Source organism: Cornus florida, unplaced genomic scaffold (genome assembly GCF_030987335.1).
Source record: "Cornus florida cultivar Cherokee Brave unplaced genomic scaffold, ASM3098733v1 CherokeeBrave_3.0.0_Hap2_Chr11, whole genome shotgun sequence".
Lineage (NCBI taxonomy): Eukaryota > Viridiplantae > Streptophyta > Magnoliopsida > Cornales > Cornaceae > Cornus > Cornus florida.
Window position 1 is genome coordinate 48,745,466 of NW_026775581.1, and position 26,234 is coordinate 48,771,699.

Below are 26,234 nucleotides of genomic sequence, written 5' to 3' on the forward strand. Positions count from 1 at the left end.
TTGAGCCCAAGCTCAGCTTTTCGAACCCACAAACGAGCAACCTCGATTCAACAACAGCAGCCCTACCAACAACAGCGAGATATGTCTGCCTCTAACTTCTATCCATCAAAAGCAATGGGTTCTAACAAGGTTATATAATTGCTTGGGCAACAATGAGCCACAAGAAGGTTTTACCTCTACTGAGACATATAGCAAGAATATGACAATTGTTTCACTTACAATTGAGTATGCTATGACAACTGACATACACCAAATTATGCAAAGCTTCATACATCATCCATTGTCCTTGCCTCTTTGAGCCAAGGGAAAGTGATTCACAAACATTAAAAAACACCTTTTCCCAAAAAACTTTGCAGTAATAGGCAAGGTCTTCATTTGCCTGTCCCTAACACACTCAAACAAATGGTTGTGCCAAAGGCTGTCTTTCAGGATATCCTTAAATGACTCTAATAACCCCCCTTCTTCCTCAGCAGTTGCAACATTTACCTCAGTTGAGAAGTTAACAACAATGGTTCATGTTATTGACAAACTTGCACAGATTGTTGAAAAGAAAGGCTTGCGTAGTAGTTTTCTCATGGAAGCTTTAACCATCAAAGAGGCCAGCCAAGGCCTCAAGATCCTCCCAAGTTGACAGTGCAAGCTTCCAATCGACAAAACTCACAATGCATCCACTTCAAAACAAGTGGCAAGACATCAATAACATATTTAAAGCGTTAACCAGCAAAGGGGGACAGCCATGCCAATCCAAGCAGAGAAATTATTACATGGTCCTGGCCAATCACAAGCAAAACCCTGAATAAAGCCACAACATATTTGCTAGCGTGTCAAGTTGTGATTGGCTGGGACCATGTAAAAATTTCTCATCCTAGCAAGCAACAAGAAGCCCACTCTACCTTTCTTCTCCTAAAGGCCTATAGCACAATATGATGGTGCCAATCAAAGCATTCTTATGTCTCTTTAAAACCAAACCTTAAAAGAAGTACTAGCCTAACGTGTTCTAAAAGCTAGATGGAAAATGTAACTAGGAGCTATATATATTTCTCAATTTGTCTCAATACTTTGAATAATACCAGAACAAAAAGAGATCTCATCAAGCAAATATTAAAAACTTTAAAGGAACAATTTGACTAGTAAAGCATCTCAGAGCTTGAGTCGACTGATGGCCGGAATAGCTGGAGTTGGAATTCCTATGTTGGCTGGATGTTGGAACTCACAACACTAAGCAAAAGAATGATGAACCCCCTGTTAATTACACTATTTATAACCAATCTTGAACCCTTGATTGCAAAAAATAGATCTTTTAAGATCTTAAGCGCAAAATATACATGGAAGGGTATGAATTGGGGCTAATTTACATGCAAAGTATTTGGAATATTTGAAAAACTTGCTACTTACGCCCATAACATCTAGCCTAGCATAGCAAATCACAGTGTTTCCAGTCCCCTGTGAAGAGCAGGACAAGGATGATGAGTACCATGCAGAGAATAATTGACCAGAAGTCAAATGAGAGAACATTCCTAGGAGCATTACAATGTCCTGGACTTGAAGAATAAGACCTCAAGTCTTGTACAAGGAAAACAATCCATCTAGACTAGAACAAAATGACAACCTAGTCTCACATCACTAACACAGTTTTATGAACCAAACAATTGCCCCATACGCACATAATATACATGTGTATGTGGTGCGTGTTGGCCATTCAGTAATTGTCACATGGACCAATGGTAATCCTACCAAACTCCCATCCCAAGCAAGATTGTCTGTCTCTATCCAAATTCTCATAAAAAAAACATGGAACTAGAAATACCAGGCAGGACCAAAAGCAAAAAATATCGCCATACATCATATTGCAGATCATTCAACAAATATGATTGCCAAAATCCCAGCATGAAATTTGCTGAAATGAGAAATCAAAATCAACTCAAGATAAATGCTCATTTAAATTCAAAAACAATCACCTCACAATAATATAGTGCACATCTTGTAATCATCTATCAAAGTCAAAATTTCTTTTGACAACATTAACTCATCTTTAGCTCTTTCCTGCCTGCTTTTCTTTTGTCTTCTGAATCTTTAGAACCTTCTTCACAATCTTTTGCTCCTCCACCAAGAATGCACGGATGATCCTACAAGACACCGATATATAATCACCCAAATCTTTGAATAGAACTGTACAAAAATAAATAACTTCTTAAAAAAGGCTTTTGCATTATGTACTAATATGTAGAAAAATATGGTGAAAAAAACTTCTAATCCATTTATTTATTTGGATGAACAGGAGTATGTCAAAAGAACAAACCTCTCACGGACAGCACCACCAGATAATACACCACCGTAAGCACGGTTCACGGTCCTCCTGTTCCTAGGCAATCTAGACCTCTTGTATTCAGCAGGCCTCAAGTGAGGAATCTGCAGGTAAAGCAAACAATTGGATAATCACTTCAGAGAGAGATACAAGGATACAAGTGTTCAAAACAAGGATATTTTTACAACTTCAAAACTTGCAACACCAAATTCATTACTTCATGCAGCAGTCAGGAGACCAACACAATTCTAAACAAGATTAAAATTAATGACCGAACCAGAATAGAAATGATCATGAGGAACACTCTCAATGAAACAGGTAACATCATAGTAAATTTAAAATCTGTATACCAACAGCTTTTCAATATTACAAAATAAAATATCCAAGACAATAGGTCTCAAGATTAACAAATCTCACCAAGAAATGGAACCAACAGAGTACAACAATAACAACAAGAAGCAAAGCCTTTTCCCAACTACTTGGGTCCACTTATCACCACAGAAGCACAATTTTTGGACAAAAAATAATAGGAAAGATAAATCGCTGGATCCAAAAGCATAAATTAGTATTTTGTAGCGGAGAAAATATCATATTCATTCAATTTATAAGCCCACATTTACATTTTGATCAATTTCTATATGGTAAAGAACAGCATACTGTTGTCTCTACCTTTTGGTATCTTCTATAACCCATTTGGGCCATTTCATTTAATAAAGTACAACAACAACAACAACAAGAGTAATAATGTTTCAAAAACATGATTCCGTAAGTAAATTTATATTCTCTTAACAACATCCTCAAAACAACAGCAACATTCCCCAAAGCATATTGTGTCTCCTAAATTTAACATATGTTTAATAACAGTATTACAAGGTGTCAGTCTTATAAGATCAAAATCTTAAATAACCTGCTCCAAATGTTTATCAGAGAAAAGTAATAATAAACTCCTCCAAACCCTCAATTTTTTTTCATGAAATAACTGCTAAACTGGGCAATTAACATCACAAATGCAATTTCAGCAATTATTGGAAAAGCATATGTGCAATGTGTAAAGCTGCTTGCATCATAGACAATGCATTTGTTTCAACCTTTATTTTTTTTCGAATTACATTAATACAAAGCTTTGCACAATGGATCATAAAAAAAAACAAGGCTATGAATGCTTCAAAAAGCTTGGTATTATATTTTAGAGTTACTGCAAGAAACTGGCCGTGTTAACTTCTTTTCAATCAACTTAAAATTAAAAAACAATCACATGAAAAACTGATATAGAGAGTATACCAATGAACTCGACAGAACACCTTTTCTCACATCGTAACAAGAGGTGCATCTCCAGGTTCCTCCAACATTTTCAAGTCATGTATAAATAAACAAAGCCTTACAACATAACAAAAATTTACAGGAAGTAGAAAGATCTTAAAGGAAACTGAAACAAACAAAAGTAAGAGAAGAGAAGAGAAGAGAAGGCATATACCAGGAATCTATTATGGCTAACATCAAGGAGTAGAAAGAGAAAACACAAGTGATCTCTCAAAGGTAAGGGGCCTAAGGGCTTACAAATATATGTTAGATGGAGACTTTGCACCATGACTACATTGGAGACGCACAATGCCAACTTGCCAAACTATTGAAAAGGGTACAGTCCAAATTTACAAGAAGTTTTCTACATAACAATGCAGATATTTACCGTCTATCTTTCAAAGTGAATATGGGTCTGCTTGTTCAGTTTTCTTTTTCCAAAGACTGGAAAACAAAACAGTTTGAAAAAATTCCTTCGACTAATTGTTTTCTGAAAACTGAGTTAAAAGCCTGAATTTAGAGAATTGTCTTTTGTAGTTCTTTGAAAGCCATTTCTGCTATTCTGTTTTCTGTTAAATTGAACCAAAGTGCCCCTAAAGTACATATGCTGACTCTACTGTATTACACCAAAAGAAACAACAATGCCCTTCCATCCTACAATTTGAAGACTAGAAAAATAAAACACCAAAAAAAGATACAAAATCAATGTAAAGCAAGATAGGACACTAATAGAGAACATGTATGCATCCCATTAAAATATTGCAAACTTGTGATTAACAATAATCCATCACTCATTCTTCGATCAAGCCCAGCACTAAATCATCTACTAATGCCCAAACAATACCCATTTGATGCAACATAACTTCATGTCAGTTATCAAAAAATCTAAGAAACTCAATGTAAAATATAGTTACACAGACTAACTGAGGAAAAACATGTGCATTGCATCATTTAATAGGATTTCTAATTTACACTCGAATGAATCATATGACATGAGATAACAAGCTTAGACCAAATGTACAATCATGATAAGAAAGTGAAAACATCACTCATTCTTCGATCAAGCCCAGCACTAAATCATCTACTAATGCCCAAACAATACCCATTTGATGCAACATAACTTCATGTCAGTTATCAAAAAATCTAAGAAACTCAATGTAAAATATAGTTACACAGACTAACTGAGGAAAAACATGTGCAGTGCATCATTTAATAGGATTTCTAATTTACACTCGAATGAATCATATGACATGAGATAACAAGCTTAGACCAAATGTACAATCATGATAAGAAAGTGAAAACACATACCCCTTGGATTCTCTTTCCAGTAACAGGACACTTCGGCCCCCTTGCTCTCTTCTTGGTGCTCTGGTACACCAGCTTTCCACCTATATATCAATAGGTGCCAACAAATAAGTAACACCACTTATAGAACATACTTGTTTACATATTACCATACAAGTAAGAAAAGATGAACATAGATGAACAAATCAGTAGGGTTTATTTGAATGATGACAAGTAAATGCAAGAATAAATCACTCTGAACCCAGATCTAATCTAACATCAAAAGGAAGATGTGTAATCAGATTTGTAGGTCAATGGAACAATAAGGTAAACAGATCATACATAACGATGTTAATATATATGTGTGTGTGTTTGTGTGTGTACCAGGTGTTTTGACGACCCTGTGCTGGTTGGATTTGGTGGCATAGCTATGGCGCTTGCGGTAGGTTAAGCGCTGCACCATCTTCGGGAGACTTGAAGCTTCTCTCTCTTTTTCTCTCTCTAGATTGAGGCTGAAACGAAGGGTTTTGTTTGGTCTGGACGAGCGAATTAAAACCCTACAGACTACCCAATGCCCAAGATCTGACGGCTGTCACGTGTTCTCTTCGACGGTTGAGATTTACACATTTTTATGAACGCGATTCCGGGTTCCGTCGGACCGTCTGGAGCATTTTTGTGAACATTTTTAAGCTTTTGGCAAGTGTTTTGTTTATGTTATTTTTTTATTTTAGATTGTTATAGTGTCGTTTTTGACAATAAAAATATGTTCGGTTCGACCTTATTTTAATTTAGACAGTACTAAAGACTTTGTGGATAGTGGTCTAAAACCAAAATATCAAAAAGATATTTTTTTCTTGTTTTGATAACTATTCATAACCCAGAACCATAACTGTGTATATTTCATTTTCGACATTTCTATAACAAAATATCATTCTCAAACGTGCCTTTGATTTTTTTTTCAAAGCACTCTTATAACAAAAATACTATTTTTGTTTTAGCCAAAAACAAAGCGCATACCAAACGGATCTTGATGATTTTTTTATTTTAAACAAAAAATTTGCAATTAAAAATTCGACAATACACGTACTCTTTCTCTAGCTTGTTATAAATTATCTATATCTATATATCAATTAGTATAAAAGTGTTTGGCTTTTTTTTTTTTTTTTTTTTAAATATAATAATTATAATAACAACAATTATAATTATTAATTTTTATTCAACTTAGAATTCTAAAACAAATAAAATTAATCAAACCACGCAATTATAACAACAATATTTATAATTGTTAATCCATATTCAATTTAAAATTCTTGATTCTTCAGGTAGAAACAATATTTTTCTTGATTCCTCATTTCTCCTTGGAGTTGAAACCTACGGTAGAATAAGTAAAGACTCCACCATCGTTGCTATGTTCCTTCTTGAGTCCATCAAATTCATTATAAAGTTAACCTTTTTATCTTCTTTTTGGTGGACATTACCAATAACATAAACAAATACAAAACTATACTATTAAAATAAAATAAATATCACCTTTGGCACCCTTATCATTTTCCTTGTGTTAAAAAGTTGTTCCAAAAGTAGACATCAATATATAAGATTGAATTATGTAATATTTTATGGGATTTTCTAAAATCGAATTATGTGACCGCTAATATTGTGATATTTTGTGGGATTTTCTAAGATCGAATAAACATTATAGGACCATCAATAACAGTAGTTTAGGGGCACTTTCTCACCTGCAAAAGTAAAAAGGTGAAGGTTTAAGTGCTTTTAAAGGCAAAATGTCTTAAGTCCTTGCAAAGGCAAAGCATGAACCATAGGTTGAAGCCACAGTTATCCCCTTAAAATTTAATTAATTATTATTATTATTTTGAAAATTGGCTTGTAGTTGGGCCAGATTCAACGTTACCAGAAATTGGACCAAATTCGTCTCTAATTAGGGCCTAATTTCAACTGTTGAAGTCCGCTTTGAATTAGGCTTGTAGCGCCAAGGTAGATTGGGCCTGGGCATAACAAAACTTTTCAGAACAATTTAACCTGAAATGTTTAATGGGTCTCAATTCCGCTTGTCCCGGATCTTCAATTGCTAGTAATCTAAAAATGATGTTTGAAATAATAAATTTAGTCATGTAAAGAAAATAAAAATTCATATTTAGCTTCATATCCTTCACTATTTAATTACATGGCACATTAGATTTCTTTTCTTTTAGCAATATAAATTTGTCCTATTTCTTTCTTCATATTTACTGTTTGAAACTAGACTCTAAATAGTGAAAAACCTTTACTCGAAACGTTTAGGCTACGTTTGTTTTAGCGTAAAATATTTTTTTTTTTCAGGTAAAATATTCTTTTATTTTTATTTTGTCCGTGTTTGGTAAAGGTATGCGTCGAGGTTGAGGTTGAATCCATCGGGAGGGACATGTAAAATAATTTGTCGAAAATTGATGAATAAATTATTTTTGTTAAATTTTAATATTTTTTTTCTTCGTAAATATTTTATAACAATCAAACACCAGGAAATAAAAAAATATTTTTTGAAAAATATTTTACGTCCAAACAAATGGAGCCTTAATTCTTATAAAGTGTAAGACAATTTTTCTTTATATTTAGAGTTCCAAACCAAACCCCAAGCAGTGAAAAACTTTTAAGTAAAAGTGTTTAATTCTTATCAAGTGTATGCATATCAATTTATGATTTTAAATTAATATTTTTTCATTAGTTTTTATTTATTAATTTAAGGAATTTATTTTGGGCAGTTTTATCTTTATTTCTTTTATCATGGGATTTTTTATTTATTTATTTATTTATTATTATTATTTTATCATGGTTTAAAAAGGCCAAGATGGTCAGATCTTCAATAGACATTTAACCTACTTTTACGCTAAGACACTTTTATATTGCTCAATTATGACACTAAACATTCTATTAGGAACACCATCAATGGATTGGATTTCGATCCAATCTCAAATGCAGTACTAGTTTAGAATAGAAATATTAATTAAGAAATTCCATTATAAATGGATCAATTTTGAATCAGGTTAAGATTTGATTAAATTAAATCATTAATTAAATTAAGTTATTTATTTTTTATATATATTTTATCAAAATAATTCAGTAATCTTGTAAGATATTATATAATTTAGCACTAATTCAAATATTGAAATTTAATCACGTCTATTTATCAAATCCAAATTGAATATGACATTTAATATCACAACAATACATCATAACTAATCAGCCTTTCAATGTTAGTGTCAAGAGTTTAGGGACACTACTTGTGTCGCATTTATTTTTTTTAATGGGATTATTACATATAAATGGGGTTAGGGTTCCATATTTACTACTAGGCTAAGTCAAAGTCCCATATTTCTCTAAAATGAGTTTGACCCAAAAGTTGAGGTGGCACATGAAAAAATACCGTTTCATATTTCTGTTGCCTAAAATACCCTTCTTCCTATTTTATGTGTTGCCTAAAATACCCTTTCCTACAATGACCTAATTGCAAGCCCTAATATCATAACCATTCGTTCAGTGCAGCAGCCCTCTCTCTCCGCCTCTCTGTAAAACAGCGCCCTAGCCATATGACGACTTTCGTGCGACGAAGAAGACAATGAACAGCGAGTAGCGATCAGCGAGCAGCGACCAGAGGGGAGTGACGAAGGCCAACGACCAGTCACTGTTGTTCAGTTCTACCAGCGAGTGAGCAAGGACGAAGGTACCTTGTTATAATCGCCTATTTCTGTGATTTTAATCGTTATGATTTCTGTTTCTGTCCAGTGAATTCCCCTCTTCTCTTCACCTATAGTATAGTCGGAGTGATGAATCCTTTAGGACTTCCACGACGAAAGTCAGTTTCCTCAAGAAAATGGGCATAATTGGGCTGGAGCAGTGAATGTCTTGGAGATGGGTTTGGTGTTGCACCAAACAATACGTGATATTTTCATAGATTGCAGTTTCTATGTAGTAGTTGTCATCTGTGGCCTCTCTCTGGTGTAGCTTTGGTTGTGCAATGTGCGAGGCAATTACCCTAAAAGCTTAAGCATGTTGGGTCAACTTGTTTGACAAAGATGATCAGCGCCTACTCCTTGGGTCTCTGAAATCCAGTTAGCAAAATCTACCTTGCATTTCGTTTTTCTTTATTTGTTTCATATTATTTTTTCATTTATTCTTTGCCAGATTTGATTAACATGGTATTTTTATTTTGCTTGCAGTTGAATTTCCCTTTTTATTCTTTTATCTGTATATATTGTTGATAAAAAAACACTATTTGTTTGCATGAGGAAATAGATAGCATGTTGATGTTGTGACGAAATTGGTTTTCTGATTTAGTGCTTCCCTGCTTGTTTAAATCTATTTATGCTTTAGTTGTTAATTGAGTTCAATATTTATCGTCTTACCTTTTCATAGTTACTCATGTATTCAAATGTGTAGGTTATTGTGAATCTCTAATTATACTGTTTTTTTCCCCCACAGTACGAAAAATTTGTGAATCATTCATGAACTAAGAAGCTATAATTTGTGCTTAGCCAAAGCAAAGGTGTTGTGGTTATTCATGGTATAAGGTTGAGGGCCTGAGTTGTTATAAACTGGTGTTGCCATTGGTTGGTTCGGGGTGTGAAATTATGGTGGCAGTCAAGTGTGGAGCGGTGGAGGTTTTGAATACTTGAAGACTAGATCTATAACGTGTTTAACTAGAATATACAAGAATTCTACTGCATTGTCGTATTGTTGCTTTCTATTAAAGAACTTGAGGCTTAATTGTCTGATTTCAAACTTAGGCACGTGAACTGTGGTTACCATGCTAATACTACCCTTCCTTGTTCTGCAATTAACTTGGGTTTTCAGACATCTAGATTAACGAACCCTCCCTTGACTAGTAACATTCCACTAGTTTGAATTTGACCCATGAATTAGACTGTCCTATTCACTCATTGTTTTATTTATTTTCTTAAATATGTCGTATTCCTAGCGCAACGATATGACTTTTCACTGATCATTTTTTTTAAACCAGAAATTCACTAAAAAATTTGCCAAAAAGACTGAATGATATTCTTTTTAGGAAGTGATGGAAGAAAATACAAGTGCTTGATTGTTTCCATTTTTTTTTTTTTTTTTTTTTTTTCCGACTCTGAAATTGAGAGTATATGATTGTTTTTCTAAAATATCAAATCCGGTTTTTTAATTTGAAATCTTTGATTTGAGACAGCATTTGGCAGGAAATGATCTGGGCGAGGCTTTAAGCGATGTAGACCAGATCTAAACAAATCCACAGTACACAAGAACGATTACCTTAGCAGCAAAGTGGAAAATGCAAAAGGTATAAGTTGACTTGCGTTTTGATCCTTGTCTTTACTGGTTTTTAGCATTGCAAATTGGACAATTTTGTTTCATCGCTGGCGTTATGGCTGTCTTTTAACGTTTCTCTTCAGTCATCACCTTGTTGCACTTAGTCTTGCTTTGTGGTTCCTTTCTTCAATTAGTGCTTATTTACAAAAGTAATAGGAGTTAAGGTGGTTAACATCATAAATTTTCACTATGACCTCAAAATCAGTTGTTAATCTAATACTAGAAAAATTACTAACATCAAATGTTGTTTTTCCACTCGGGAAGCCTCATACTCGCAATAATTGCTGAAGACTCTTTTAGTAGTATTCCCTCATGGTCTCTTTAACTAACTTCCATTTAATTTGTTTATAGTGATCTGCTGTCAAGGTTCACATGTTTATTCTTGTTCTTGACTCACTGTTCTAGTCATAAAGAGTTGATGTCACGAGTTTAATTACTATTAATTAGGTCCAGGGGAGGAGAGACAAGCCTTCCATGTAGTGGTTGGTTAGATACTCAGGTCCTATAATCCATTTTATTTACTGAAAATTATATACAATCCATTATAAATTTCTATGATCAGTATGACACATGGTATAGTTTTTACTCAAAGAGTTGTTTATTGTTTTGTTTGCTAATGACACTACAGATGAGTTGGTCTCTTGGCATCTTAATATCCCATTTTCTTTATAGTTTTTTTTGGTAGCTAGGTCATTTCTTTAATAGTTTTAAACAGCCAATTGTTCACCATTCTCTTCAATTCAATTTATTAGCTTGATTATCAGGATAATGATGAAACCAAGTTTTGGCCTCATTGACAAAATTAACGATGTCCTATTGAAATTAGCTAGGTTATTTCTTTAATAGTTAAACTTTTTTTGTGCTTGAAAAATAGAGTGAGCAGAGAACACCTAAGAGGAGTTAGAATCTTTTTGGATGTTGTATTTGATGATGTAGGCATAGTCAAGATGATATTGTGCCCATGTGTTACGTTTTGTAATTGCTTGTGGAAGTGCCGTCAAGATGCATTAGATGATATTATTGTTGACGGGTTTCTTAAAATTTACACACATTGGGTGCTTCATGGGGAGAGAATCTTATGGTGTTACTAATCAAACGGTAGAGAATGAGGACATAGACGAACAGGATGGCATGCATGAGATGTTGCATGACACATTTGGAGTAAGAAGCCCTGAAGATGATATAGATGATTCGATGCATGAAACTAGAGAAAGGCCTAATATTGATGCATGAGTTGTTGCATGACGCGTTTAACATTTCCATAAATTATATGGTGGGCATGAACTAAAACAATATACTTTTTATGTTTCCTAAAACAAAAATATTTCCTCTATTTCTAATTAATATAGGATTAGTATTAAGCTAATGGCTTAATTATGGTAATTATTTGGATCTATAAAATTATTATAATACTAAGTTTTACCTAGGATGGGTTTTTAACATAGTAGAGTGAATAAAATTACTGACTTTAAAAGTACTTTGAATAAGGTTATTTTTAATTCAAAACTCTTAATTTCATGATCTAGTGAAATTAAAGATTTTGTGCAATTTAAATCCGAAAAACAATATCCTAAATTGAAGACACAATGTCCATGCAAAATCGGTATTACATTCGTGAACACATTTACTTTAAGGATGCAACACTCATTCAACATATCATATTTAATTTAGAAATTTTTTGTCGTTTCATATTAGATTTGATAGTGTTGCATCCTTGATTTAATTGTATAGTAAAGTACACAGAGGCCTTCTTTGCCCTTCACCTAAACTACGCAAGAAAGCCTGTACTAGCGAGGATCCAGATTTGTGTGTTACCTACAAATATAAATATATGTGTGTGTGTGTGTGTGTGTGTGTGTGTATATATATATCAAAAGGGACATAAAAAGTGGGACACTTAAACTAAATACAATAAGAGATTGCAAACTTGAAAAATAATAATCTCTCACACACATACACACGAGGCTGGTTTATATTTGAGCCTGTTTCATCACTAGCAACATAAAAGGCAATGTAACCTTGTTCTATTTACTTGAATTCTGTCCATATATGTGCTATATCCTTCCTTTTTGTATCTAATGTGCCTGTGTTGGTAATTTATTTGTAGATGTTCAATACCCAGTGGTCTCCAAATAAATTCAAGGAAACAGTTTGCAATTTAAGTGAAGTCAAAAAGGTGCCGTACAAGAGATTGGGTTTGGGTCCTTTTTAGACATCGAGTGTACCATTTTGAAGCGCAACCTGTGCTTATGGTTGGTAAAACACTTTGATCCTAGAACATCCCATCTCACCCTTGAATCTGGCGCTCAGATCCGTGTTACGCCAAGTGATGTGGGATATAGGACATTTGTAATGTTGAACAGTGTCATTTTTTTGGCATGTATTTTGCAATCTGTTGGTGTTAGCTATTTTTTAAGTTTTAAAGAAGAGTAGCTTTGCAACTTTTGATTGTGGATTAGGTTGGTATGTTTTTGCAACTATTGTATGGCTTATTATACTAGCATTTACCTTAGATGGAATCAAATGAAGTTGCTCTTTTGGTTTTTCATGAATTAGTATTGTATGGCTTATTATATTAGGGTCTTACTGAATTTTCTTTCACTATTATATTAATGTACTAATTTCAAATTTGATGGAGTTTAAAATTGAGGTAGTTTAATGAATGGAAAATTGGCCTGTTGTTTCCTTGGTTCCATGGTGTCGATAAATGGATAATTTAATCTCAATAGTTGTCAAAGAAATAACACACTATCTCAATAAACATATATGTGTAATGTGATTAAGTTGCATATTACATCCATAAATAGCTCCAATTAGCACCATGATGAACACAAAATATTCTCCAAGCTAGCTAAGCGAGTGTTTAGAAAACGTGGTACCTTGACGCCAAAAAGTAGTACCTTCAGTTTAACCACGTGGTACCTTTGGAAAAAAAAGTGGTACCCTCGCAAAAGGGACTTATTTTTGCAATCACCGCTAATTAATTTGCACATTACATCCATAAACAACTCCATTAGCACCATGAATAACACAAAATATTCTTCAAACTAGCTAAACGAGTGTTTAGAAAACGTAGTACCTTGACGCCAAAAAGTGGTACCTTCAGTTAAAAAACGTGGTACCCTTGGGAAAAAAGTGGTACCCTCGCAAAAGGGACTTATTTTTGCAATTGAAAATGGTATTACACCCCACACCGGTAATTAAGTTGCACATTACATCCATAAACAGCTCCATTAGCACCATGAATAAGTGTTAAGAGAAAACGTGGTACCTTGACGCCAAAAAGTGGTACCTTCAGTTTAAAAACGTGGTACCTTTGGGAAAAAGTGGTACCCTCGCAAAATGGACTTATTTTTGCAATTGAAAATAGTATTATACCCCACACCGCTAATTAGGTTGCACATTACATCCATAAATAAATCCATGGATGCCATAAAGAGTACAAACTTTGTTATAATCTAGCTAACTTGAGGGAATGAATAGTACAAAATATACTCCAACATCACTTGGAACATTGTTTCTTTGCTATTTTTTTTTTTTTTTTTTTAATTCTACAAGATATCCTAAAAACAATTATTCTCTACCTGATAGGTAAAGAAGCTGCTTTTAAGCTAGTTCCATAATGGAATAGTACTTTGCAAAAAGTTCTCCTTACCTGATAAGTGTCTTTAGTTCTTCAAAGTTTTTCTCCCGGAACGGAGCTCTCAACGACTGCAAATTCCACCAGTGTTCCTTAAGCAATTTGATGGAGTTTTACCTTCCAAGTCTATAATTAGGAGTTATGCGAGCAAATCGTGGCAGGTTGAAGTGAGAGAGGTTAACAACACAAAATATTGTTGGCATGAATTTATGGAAGACAATTCACTAGAGTTCGAAAATTTCCTACTATCTTAATATATATAGTGAGGAGATTTCCTAGTATTTTATTATATATGAAGGAAGAACATTTGCTAGTTAAAGACAATGGCAAGCAGCAAAATCCTATACGTCGGAGGGGTCTTATGGCCTCACGAAGTCTCGTGAGGAGTTAAAAATGGAATAGCTTCAAATATGAGGAGTTAAAAATGGAATAGCTTATAATGCTATAATGAATAGAAGCCAAAGAATTTCCCTCCATACATCAACAAGAGAGAACCAATGAATGACTACTGCTTCAACAGCTCCATTGGTTTGTGTATTGGCCTTATAATTTTGTCTATAGAGATAATGAGAAAGTGGGTTGGTTTTGTGTATCTACTAGAGCTGATTGTTTTTATAGAGTGTCCTATTCTGTGACTAGCCATGTGATTAAACAAAATGCCAAATTATGTAAATCAGCCTTAGAACATGGCAGATAAAGAGGTATGGTCACATCATCAAGAAAAAGCCTTAGTGTTTGAAAAAGTTATAAATAGTGGCATTGTTGTCATGAGGCAGAGTATTGGCATCCCTATTTGTAAGTGTAATTTACTCATCTAATGTTTTTATTTTAACAAAACTATTATAATGTGAATTTCTTTTTTAAATACATTTCTAAGTGCACTTTGATTCCGTAGTATCTTTATTTTTTCTCATATTTGATCAAAGCTATTAAAAAATCTATTTTCCAAATACATTTCTAAGGGCACTTTGATTATCCAATGTCTTTATTTTGATTCTATTTAATTAAAGTTATTATAAAATTTTTTTTAAAATAGATTTCTAACTGCATTTTGATTATGTAACGTAATTATTTATAAGTGCACTTAGAAATCTATGTGACACAAATAACAATTATGTAATGTCTGTATTTTGATAATGCTAATTTTTTGTAGATAGCTGATGGGAGGACGAAAATACTATGTTGTTTTCATTAGCCGAAATGTTGGAATATACACAAACTGGGATGAGTGTAAGGCACAGACACGCGATTTTCCGAATGACACGTATTATGTCTACAATAGCAAAATAAATACAAGGTACATTTGTAGAAACACAATCACTTATTTTATTGAAGGAAAAATAAATACACACTTAAACACATTGAAAAATAAATACACACCAAATCCCGATAGAGGGGACGATGATTATATGCCAGGTTAGTGTTACATAAAAAAATGAACCATCGATGTGAGGAGTTAAAAATGGAATAGTTTTGAGAACGATTGAGAATGTAAAACAACTACTTTCAATCCACGCATCTCTTAACGAGTACTTTGGCTCTATATACTTTCGGTCCATACATCAACAACTGAGATTTACTAGTGCTAATGTTATGGTTTTGTGCATATGCCATATGTCTATTTATAGAGCCTAATTTACAGACATGTGAATGAATTTTACCTATATCATGATTTGACAAAAGGGACTAGCCATGTGATTGAACAAAAAGCCAAATAATGTAAAACAGCCTTGGACCATGGCAGATAAAGAGGTATGGTCACATCATCAAGAAAAAGCTTTAGTGTTTGAAAAAGTTATAAATAGTGGCATTGTTGTCCTGAGGCAGAGTATTGACATCCCTATTTGTAAGTGCAATTTACTCATCTAATGTTTTTATTTTAACAAAACTATTACAATGTTAATTTCTTTTTCATCTAGATTTCCTCCTATAAATTATTTATATCATTTGGATAATCTTTAAATTATTTCATCTATCACTTTTTCATGTTGTGCATGAATGGTGTCTGTCTATCACTAGAACAAAAAATTCATTCTACAATTAAAAAATTCATCGTTTACTAATGTTCCAAAACAATTCAACATTCATCAATGTTCCAAAATAGGAACTAAATCCATTTTTCAAGAATATCATCAATTTCCTAGCACTCTTGTTTAGCAAATTTATAAACCATTTCTCTTATTGAGTTTCAGTCTGCACTTGTCAAAAAACCACCACATTGTCCATGGTACAAAATCCAAGCAAGTAGCTGCATCACACAAGTCTCAAATTCAGTATGCTAATCATAAAAGGGAAATAACAAGATTGTCATTTATGAATCAAAGAGATATCATCAGTTATTCAAACAAAATGTAGCGAAGAAACTACTACCAAAAAGTATGAACAAAATAACATACAGAAATAAACAAAACCAAGACAAGAGAAACTATTGCAAGGATCAACTGATTTAAATATATTATTACATTGGCAAGCACAACACAAACCATTTATAGTTCCATGAGGGAATTCTCATGTTCTCAACTTCATACATGGTACATTTTTAGAAACACAATCACTTATTTTATTGAAGGAAAAATAAATACACACTTGAACACATTGAAAAATAAATACACCTAGCACCACTATTTTTAGCCATGTGATGATTTGACAATACCTCACATATCTCTCTATGGCATCATATGTTCTTTTATATGGAGCCCAATTCACAGAAATCACATGAATTGTAGCCATGTGATGATTTGACAACATCTAGACAAAAGAGCCAAAAAAAAAATAAATAAATAAATAATGTAGGAAAACAGTGACAGCCAGGGGGATATAGAAATTAGAAAAGACAAATTGAGGACTTAATAAGGAAAATAAATTAACCTTCATAGTCTGAGATTGGCTACTTCTTTCAAATGATCATATCTATTTCAGTGTATGCCATAGACTCATGCTATATAAGTTTTAAACAAGCTTCATATTCACAGCCAAACATATTATCTTATGAACAGCATAAACTACAATTTTTCCACCATTCTAATTACATATTATGGCCTTTTCAGTTTTTTGTTGTTTGGAATCCATATTGTTCACAAGCATGGGCAAGGGACTTGAGGACTTGGGACCGGTTTGGACCTTGTTACTACAAGAAAAATGACTTTTTACCACGGTGGAAAATGCTTTCTACCACGGTTTTGAACTGTGGTAGAAACAGCCGTGGTAGAAAGTCTATTTTCTACCACGGTGTATAACCGTGGTAGAAAGTTGTTCTAGTGAACATATGAAACAACACAGTCTGATATTACTCTTACATGCTTGCATATGGATCATATTTTAGGTGCAAATGATTGAAAATAAAAAAAGATAACTAAATTAGAAAGGCATAATTGTTATACACATGCTTGTTAAGTATATCCAACATTACTCAAGCTCTAGATAATATGAGTTGTAGAAGGAAGAAGTAGGTGTCGCACAAAACCTTGCATCTACAAGTATATAACCATATGTTGTACAAGAAATAAGGAACAGAACATTTAAAACCCAAATATCAAGGGCTGAACAATCTCCCTGTTTCAATCAAACGACTGGTCAAGTCTTCTCTTTTTCCATTTAAGGAATATAAGTACATTGCAAGAAAGGGCTGTATCATGAATTCCCATTAGGCACAACTTTTTGTTTCCTTCCTATACACCATGTTGGTGTATGTTGACTGATTGAGGAATGTCAAAATTTAAAAATTTTATTGTTGTCCTGCCTACGTAGGGTGCTTGGAGAGGAAGACTGGACACATTATTTTGCGATGATTGGCTGCTCTCAAGACTTGAACTGGCGTTTCACGCTTGTCAATCTGAGCTTTTACCATTGCACCATAGTAAAAAAAAAAAAAATCAAAATACAGAAACAACATTCACAGTTAAGTGACCATAAAATTGCTTGCAATTTAATCCACATTAATGATAATGATAAGTATAGTTTTGACCACAACATTATCTAATAAATTAAAGTTGCAACAGATTCCATATGGACACTTGGCTCAGTCTATGCCTATGCTCCTCATTTTACATTAACCACCTCCATTTTTTCACTTATTTTCAGTTACCTTTAAAATTTAGATGGAAATGTCAACTAATCTAACAGGAGTGATGGAAGAGTTGGCAAAGTTAACATTTCTACAACTATTGTTCTACTCCTTTCCCTTTTAACAAAGAAAAAGTGGCATGATGATTTTAGTAAGTCATATTGCACATCCATAAGGAGGGTTGGTTTCATAACATAATCTAGAATAGAAAATCAAAATATGAAGCCAAAACTGCCTTGAGGATGATTCTGAAGTAATGACAAAACTCACAGGCCAACAATTGGCCACAAAACACGTAAGATAATAACATCAACAGTAGATTATGTCTTAAGATGCCACAAAATTAATTGAAAATATTACCTTCTTTATGTGGATTAATAAGTTAAAATGTGCATCGTCAAATTTTGAAGGTTTCTTAGCACACAAAAGCATAAAATGCTTGATTCAATTGTAATTTTGGGAATTGATGTAAAATTGAGGATTTCATGTGGTTATCAATGTATCTAAATTACCCAATGGATATCTAGAGACTTCTTGCTAATGTTCCTTGTGGGTTTGAATGATGGAATTGATGATGGGGAATCAGAAATTGCTTTGTTGCACAGGAAATTCAGTTTTCTTTCAATTTTGCTGAAACTCAAAAATTTCTCCAAGGAGCTTTATTGATCCAAATGCTTTCAAACTTTTACCACAACTTCCTTTATGCATCTAGTATTTCTCTATAAAATTTCGTAATTTTTGGATTAGCAAATATTTTTCTAAAAATTCGAGAGTACCAGCTGTCCGAAGTTTACATCTGCTGGAAATCAGATTTTACTTGAATTATTTGACCAACTTTTCGAGACCGGATCTTTATAAAAATTGCCAGTTTTATACTTCCCTAAGTCTACTTTCTAAAAATGAATTTATTGGAATTTTCTTAGCTCCGGATATTTTTCTAATGAATGAAGTTTTCCGAAACACTTTATTTTTAGCTCATTCTTAGTCAGCCATTTTCCTTCCAAAAACTGATTTTATTGGCAAAGCTTAAGTTGCTGGGAATTGCAGTGTCACATTACCCTTTGAGTCTAATTTTCAAATCATTTTCGTTTGCTCCATTTCAATTTAAAATGAATTTTCTACGAATTTTTAAACTAGTGGCAGCGCAGATTTTGTTTTGAGGTTGTTTGTGACATGTTTAAGTTGTTAATTATCCGCTGTAGCGCATTGGAAGTGTATTGAGGTTGTTTAAGTATAATTGGGACAATGAATGGACTATGAATTTTTTATTGAATGATTTTTGGAGAATTTATTCGGACGGTTTCCGAATCATGTTTTGTTTATGCCCTTAATTTCGGGTTGTTACAGATTAAGTACATGGAGAAGAAGATGAGGGATCTCTTGTGGGGATCTAATTCTGAGAATAGAAAATTACATGCTTTAGGTTGGAATAGAGTGACAAGTCCAAAGTCCGAAGGTTGTTTTGTGGTGAGGAAGATTGTAGACATCAATGGAGCAAGTCCAAAGTCCAAATATTTATTCTTACTTTTCAGTTCTTTATGCAAGCCCATAACATCTCAATGTCATTAGTTGATAGTTTTTTCATCCTACTAATGTAACTGGAACTCTAAAACCATCTCCCTCACTAGAACTCCTACATAAGAAGTAAACTTAGATCCATTCTCTCCAATTGGTTGTCCCATCTCGCTAATGTAAGTGAAAGGGTCGTTCATTGGTAAAAATAAATAAATAAATAAATTTAAATTTGCCTTGCCCCTCCTTTTTTGCTTCCAAGGATTCGTTGTGTTTTCATCAGGTGAAGGGCTACCTCTATTTACAGCGAAACACTACGAATTCCCTCAATAGGGATAGGCGGTGTCAATATTAAACTTTTCCTAAACACACACTACAGACCTTTTCAAATCAAAATAAATAAATAAATTTAAATTTGCCTTGCCCCTCCCCTTTTGCTTTCAAGGATTCGTTGTGTTTTCATCAGGTGAAGGGCTACCTCTATTTACAGCGAAACACTACCAATTCCCTCAATAGGGATATGCGGTGTCAAGATTAAACTTTTCCTAAACACACACTACAAACCTTTTTCAAATCAAAATACAACCACAAAATCAATGCCATTGATTATTAGATAATTGTATCACTATGTGTACAACAAACATATTTACAAGATGAGGGAGATTATGAGATGAATTGAGAGTCAAATAGGACAATATAAATTGAAAATAAAAAATTGAGAGGTAAATAGAGAGAGAGCAAAGTGTTGAATATTTTTCACACACATAATTTATATGTGTAAGTCTTGAAAATGGGGGAGACAAGTACAATGGAATGTTGGAATAATAAATTAATACTAAATACATTTTTTTGATAAATTAATACTAAATACATATATTAAAAAAGCCTCATTTATAGAGTTTGCTAGCTTTTGCATCAACCTTATCATGTGTGTAGATGCCTAAAGATACATTACACAGAGGTATACTCTACATGCCATTTGAGAAAGAGGCAATAATCTTGAATAATTCTTGATCCAAATTGACTTATAATAATTAATTATACGTAAAAACTAATTGGACTACCTATGTGTTGGTGGCTTTGAATTTTAACTCCTAAATTCCTAGTTAAAGATTTAAGACTATGGAATGAAGAAATAGAATATGTGTGTGTATATATATATGTATGTAATGTGTATAAAATTCCTAGTTAAAGATTTACACATATAACACTAGATCAAACTTAGAAGAAGTAATTTAAATATATAGAGAATGCTATCGTTAACAAAGATTGGAATTTGAATAACTAACCAACAAATGATTTTCACACATCACCCATCTAATTAATGTAAAACACCAATCTATTACGTTGGATTATGATTTATAAACGTATTTAAATGAACACTTGCTGCTCATTGTTATCTTTGGAGTCTAAGAGATAAAAGAAAGCTTTTTAAGATTATCCTTTCCAACTTTTCTTTTTCTTATACACTTTGTTTTCTTCTGCTTAACGAAGTATGCCTCCAAGATCACATGTTTTTGAGTCATTTTGACAAATCCATTAAGAGAATAATAATCCACATCAATGGAGCACTGTTTATTTAATCTGCTTTAAAACTGAGGTCCACATTCCACAATGATGAGTAGCAAATTAAGATAAATGGGATGATGAAACCTATATGCTAGACACTCAGTCCAGCAGGAAATGATTGAACTATTGCCTACTTTGGTGTCCAGGGCAGGCTAAGAGGTCTCCATCTAATTTAATTTTTTAAAAATTGCTAAAATTTGAAGAAATTTTAGTATAGTATTGGTTATCTAATTTTAAATGATTTAGCGACCTTAAATAAATAAAATCTAAAGGTCCTAATCTACCAAAATCCAAACTTGATCTCAAATTTTTTATAAGCATTTGATATCAAATTTTTTGGATTTCCATGTTGAGACTAATCCTAAAAGGCTCGTAAACTGATCCAACAAGTCCACCATCAAATACTTATATATGTTTTTTCTTTTTTTCAAAAGCAGAAGAACATAGATTAATGGTGAAAAGAAATAAAATCCATTGCAATATGTTCAATATATACACACAGATACATATACATATGTGTGTGCTGGCGAGTGTGTGTGAAAAAGGAATCAAGAGGAAGGAATTGAACAGAAAAAGTTACGGTTTGCTTACTGATCAGACAAAGGAATCTGAGCCATGTGTTATCATTTAGGGCTTAAGACTTGCTTCGATTGATGGTGAACTGGAGGAGGTTTGATCGAAAGGGTATCAGTCTTTAATGAACAATACCACAAATATAAATATGCATATATTTCAGATTCATCAACACAAACAGTACCTATTTCAAGAGTTAGAACGTGACCGGAGGTTGAGATGACGGTAAAAAACCCCAATTGTTTCCAACTGTCCAGTTATTGCCGCTACACCAGAAATTAGGAAGAGAAAGGTTAGGGTTTCATCAAAGAGGGAAACAGGAACCGTTGAGCCTGAGTATTTGATTTCCCTTCAGCAGATCGAAGATTGTTCGTGCCATGGATGATTGTATCTGTATCGCAGGAAACAAGTGAGGGAGGAGTCGTGAGAGAGGGCTACACCGAATGGAATATGAAAGGCATTAGGGCTTAAAATTAGGCAAGTGTAGAAAAGGGCATTTTAGGCAATACATAAAATAGGAAAATGGGTATTTTAGGCAACATAAAGATCAAACAGTATTTTTTCATGTGCCACCTCAGCTTTTGGGTCAAACCCATTTTAAAGAAACTATGGAACTTTGACTCAGTCTCTTATTAAATATGGTACTCTAAGTCCATTTATATGTAATAATCCCTTCCCTCAACACACTGTGTTGACACAACAATACATGAGTATGAACAGGGGATATGCGTTCCATATGGTTAGGAGTGCACAAAAACATAGATGGAACCGTTAGAACCAGAACCGAAATCGGTGCTTTGGTTCTATTTCCTAACAGTTCCGGTTTCAAAATTTTGGAACTGTTAGGAACCTTAACCGTACTAATATATATATATAAATTTTTTAATTATATAATTACTAACATATACGTCTATATTTACTGAATATATACATATGCCTATTGATGCTTGTTTGGATGTAAATGTGGTCCAAGATATTGGAATTAAAAAAAAAAAGGAACCAGAACCGTGGAATCGGTTCGGTTGGGTTCGGTTTCGGTTTCGGTTCGATGTTTCAACAAGTTTTGATTCCAATTTTTAAGAGCCGTTGGTAACGGTTCCGGTTCAGTCAAAAATCATACCGAACCGGACCGTTTGCACCCCTAGATAAAGTTATAATAGTCAAACACTTGTATCCTCCACATTAACAATAGAAAATGAAGAAAATTTTAAAATTTTTAGATCAAATAAGAGTTCCGTACATCTACTATAGATGTATTCTCCCATTTAACCTCGTTCTACTTAAAAGAACAATAATATCATGTATTACAATATTAACGTAAACAATTGCACATATATCCAAAATTTTAAACACGTTTCAAATCAAATTCGTACATCTAAGTTACACAAACATTCTAAACTGGTGTCACTCTCACCCCTCCGCGCACCCTCTTATTCCTATTCCTAACCTGTGTGACCAAAATTTTACTGCTTTCATACTTTCGCTCTCGCACCTGCTCCATTTCTGTTTGACACCTAGACACATGCCCAAACACCCACAACATAATGTAATACAAAAACTTAGCACAATTATTATTTCATTTCATTCTTGTAATAGGATAATGGGCTTTGACAAAATCCTATCTGTACCTAAATAATCTTAATATTAGTGAAGCTTCTGGATCAGCATTTGTTAAAGCTTTATCAAAATGTGGTCCATTCTTATTATTGAAACCTAACCCTTCACTGTGGGCCACAATAAACAACACTGCCTCAAGTGAACAGGTCCGCAAGTTCTGACTTTTGAAGCCCACAATAAATGAGCCTCACTCTCACTGAGTTAACACCTCACTCCTCCAATTTTCACACAAAATTGATCATGATAGGTCCCACACATTGACACGTGTGAGACTCTCACAGGACCTAATATATGTGTATTATATCAACTCCACTAAACCAATCGAAACGAGGACACGTGTGTGTAAGACAAACAAAAGGGTGTTTCAATTCTCTTTGTGCATCACAGTCTTGACAACTATAAGGGCTCTCCGACTAAGATGTGTGAGTTGGGGTGGGCCCAAGCCCATATTGCAGAACAAACAAAATATATCTTTTTGGGGTGGTGGGCTCCAATTGCAACTAACATAGCAGGCCCAATCATGATAGGTGCCCATGACTTGCTTCTATCTACGTGTCCTTCTCTTAATAAATGTGGTTCCACGTGGTTTTGTCGGTCACTCAACATGTGTCATTCTCTGTGACCTTTGGAGGATATGGGGCCCATGGGCCGTGTGGGCTCTTGTTTATTTGACACTTGGGGGGAGTACTCATTTACAAAATGCTGGTGGCGTTTCATATGAAAATAAATTTTTAGTCACATGAAAGAACTCAAGTTTTTATTTTTTATTTTGCTGTTGAATTATTTCGTTGTTTGGCTGATCTCATGTAGCAAAAATTTTTAATATTATTTATATAAAAATAAGTGTTGAAGTGAAATTGTATTGCTAATTAATTATTTACCCTTGTAAAGCTAATAATGAGGGACAATGATTCTATAAGGGTTTAACTCATTGGAATCAATTTAGTTTGTGTTTTATAGCCGCTAGTTTTATTGGCTTTGTTTTTTAGAGTAGGTAAGTTACACCAAACGAATAAATTACACATGATAAATTATTCAACGGATAAGATTTGTGCTTAACACTGTTTATCGTTTCTTTATGATGAACTTATTAACCAAATTTTATATAATAATAATTTTGTCATTCCTTTATACAAAATATAATATAATATATTATTATAATATAAAGGCATTATTGATTTGTCACAATTAAAGTCATTTTCTGACAACCAACAAACAAGTTTAGGACACGTTAGAATAATAAATACCAAATGATCAATTTGTGTATAATTTGTCCAAACCTCAAGAAAGGTCAATGTAATTTACCTTTTAAAATATATAATATCAACCTATTCGGTTTGATTAGGTTTAATGTTTTCCTTGTTTGAACCAAATTGAGAATCAATAGCGTGTGTATATATATCTATACATATAATCCATAGTTAGTAAAATACGGTACGGGAAAAATACAAATTTGGAAATGTACGAACATAATTTGATAATTTTGAACAACATGTTAGAAAAATTTGGCTGAAAAAAACAGAAATGTAAAAATTCAAATACGGATACGTACATATATAATACGTAGTATGGATTAAAAATTTGGGTCCAAAAATTTGACTATATATACACAAATTATTTATTTATTTATGTATCATATCCTTGTCAGGACAATAAAAAAATGTAACAAATAATAAAATAAATAAGAAAATGTTAGAAATAATAAAATAAAATTTTATTTTATACAAATGGACACTATCACAATAATTATAGAAGAAATAAACTAATTAAATATAATTAATCAATAATTATGACATCATAAATTCATCACAAATTAGTAAAAAAATTATAATTCAAATGATCAACCATGTTTATCTAAAAATAAATTAAAATTTACTTATTTTCTCATCTTTTCTTGATAACCTATAAATGCAAAAGTATAATTTATTAAAATTAAAATTTTAAATTAAATTAGATTAAAATATCACATAATGCATTTATGCACATGCTTAAATCCTAAAAGTGTTATCGGCTCATTTTATCACTAAAAGGTCTATAAAATGTTTTTTTTTTTTTTTTTTTTTTTTGCGTAAATCAAAGGTCTATATACTTCCAAAAAAAAATAATAAAATAAAATAAATATCTATAAATATTTACCATTGCAAACAAATTTAAAAGATCTTTAAAAAAATTAAAAAATATCTACAAAGATCTATAAGAATCTATATTTCACATATATATTCCATTACTGAATTAAAATATATTGAATTTAGTAAAAAAAAAATTGTATTTGAGAAAAATATAAAATTTGAATTGTACTAAAAAATCAAAACAGTTGAGTTGGTAACTAACACATATCAAAAAATTTAAAATTGTTTCATTCATGTTGGTAGGTTGATGACTGACACGTATTAAACGGTGACTGACATGTACTAAAACATTTAAAATTGTTTAATTCGTGGTGATGGTGGTGACGGTAAAATTCACATATTTTACCGTATTATTGAAACTTGAACTATACTGGGCTCAAACTTTTTTTTAAAATAATAAATGTGGTTGTAACGTAGAGTACTTTAAACAATAAGCTGTCATAATATTATAAAATTGGCTTCCATATGTTTGTCACCTATAATACTCTTATGATTCGCTCGGGAGGAAGGGTGGAATAAGGGTGAAGGAAAAATAAGAAGAAATGAACAAATTTTTATTTGAAAGAGAAGAGAAAGGATAATAGGATAGATGAGTCATTCTTACTCCTTTAAAATTTTTCATTCTTTTGAAAGAGAGGAAGAAAGATAAGTGAGGTCTACTATAAAAGTTTTAAATTATAATACTATCCTTCATAAATATTAAAGGTTCAAATGATCACCATAGATAGTACGTAATGGGTATCATGATAAAAATAACTTAAAACTCTCTCTTCTCTTCTCTCCTAACAAATAAATAAGTTGTCTTTTTTCTTGTCTTATTTTCCATCCAATTAAACAAGAAGAGGGAATAACATAATGTCTTCCTTAAAGTATCTCATCCATCCCTTTTTTTCTATT

General features: G+C 32.8%; 1 protein-coding gene across 1 annotated transcript; it reads right to left on the minus strand.

The window, feature by feature from the left end:
• Nucleotides 1-1,813: 1,813 nt before the first annotated feature.
• On the minus strand, nt 1,814-5,430 carry LOC132285060 (large ribosomal subunit protein eL34-like). Its single transcript, XM_059787222.1, has 4 exons — nt 5,273-5,430; nt 4,913-4,992; nt 2,300-2,409; nt 1,814-2,126 (listed from the first exon to the last, which is right to left on the minus strand). Exons 1-4 carry the CDS (start codon nt 5,349-5,351, stop codon nt 2,033-2,035), a joined length of 363 nt encoding a protein of 120 aa, XP_059643205.1. The 5' UTR covers nt 5,352-5,430; the 3' UTR covers nt 1,814-2,032.
• Between the last annotated feature and the right edge of the window lie 20,804 nt (nt 5,431-26,234).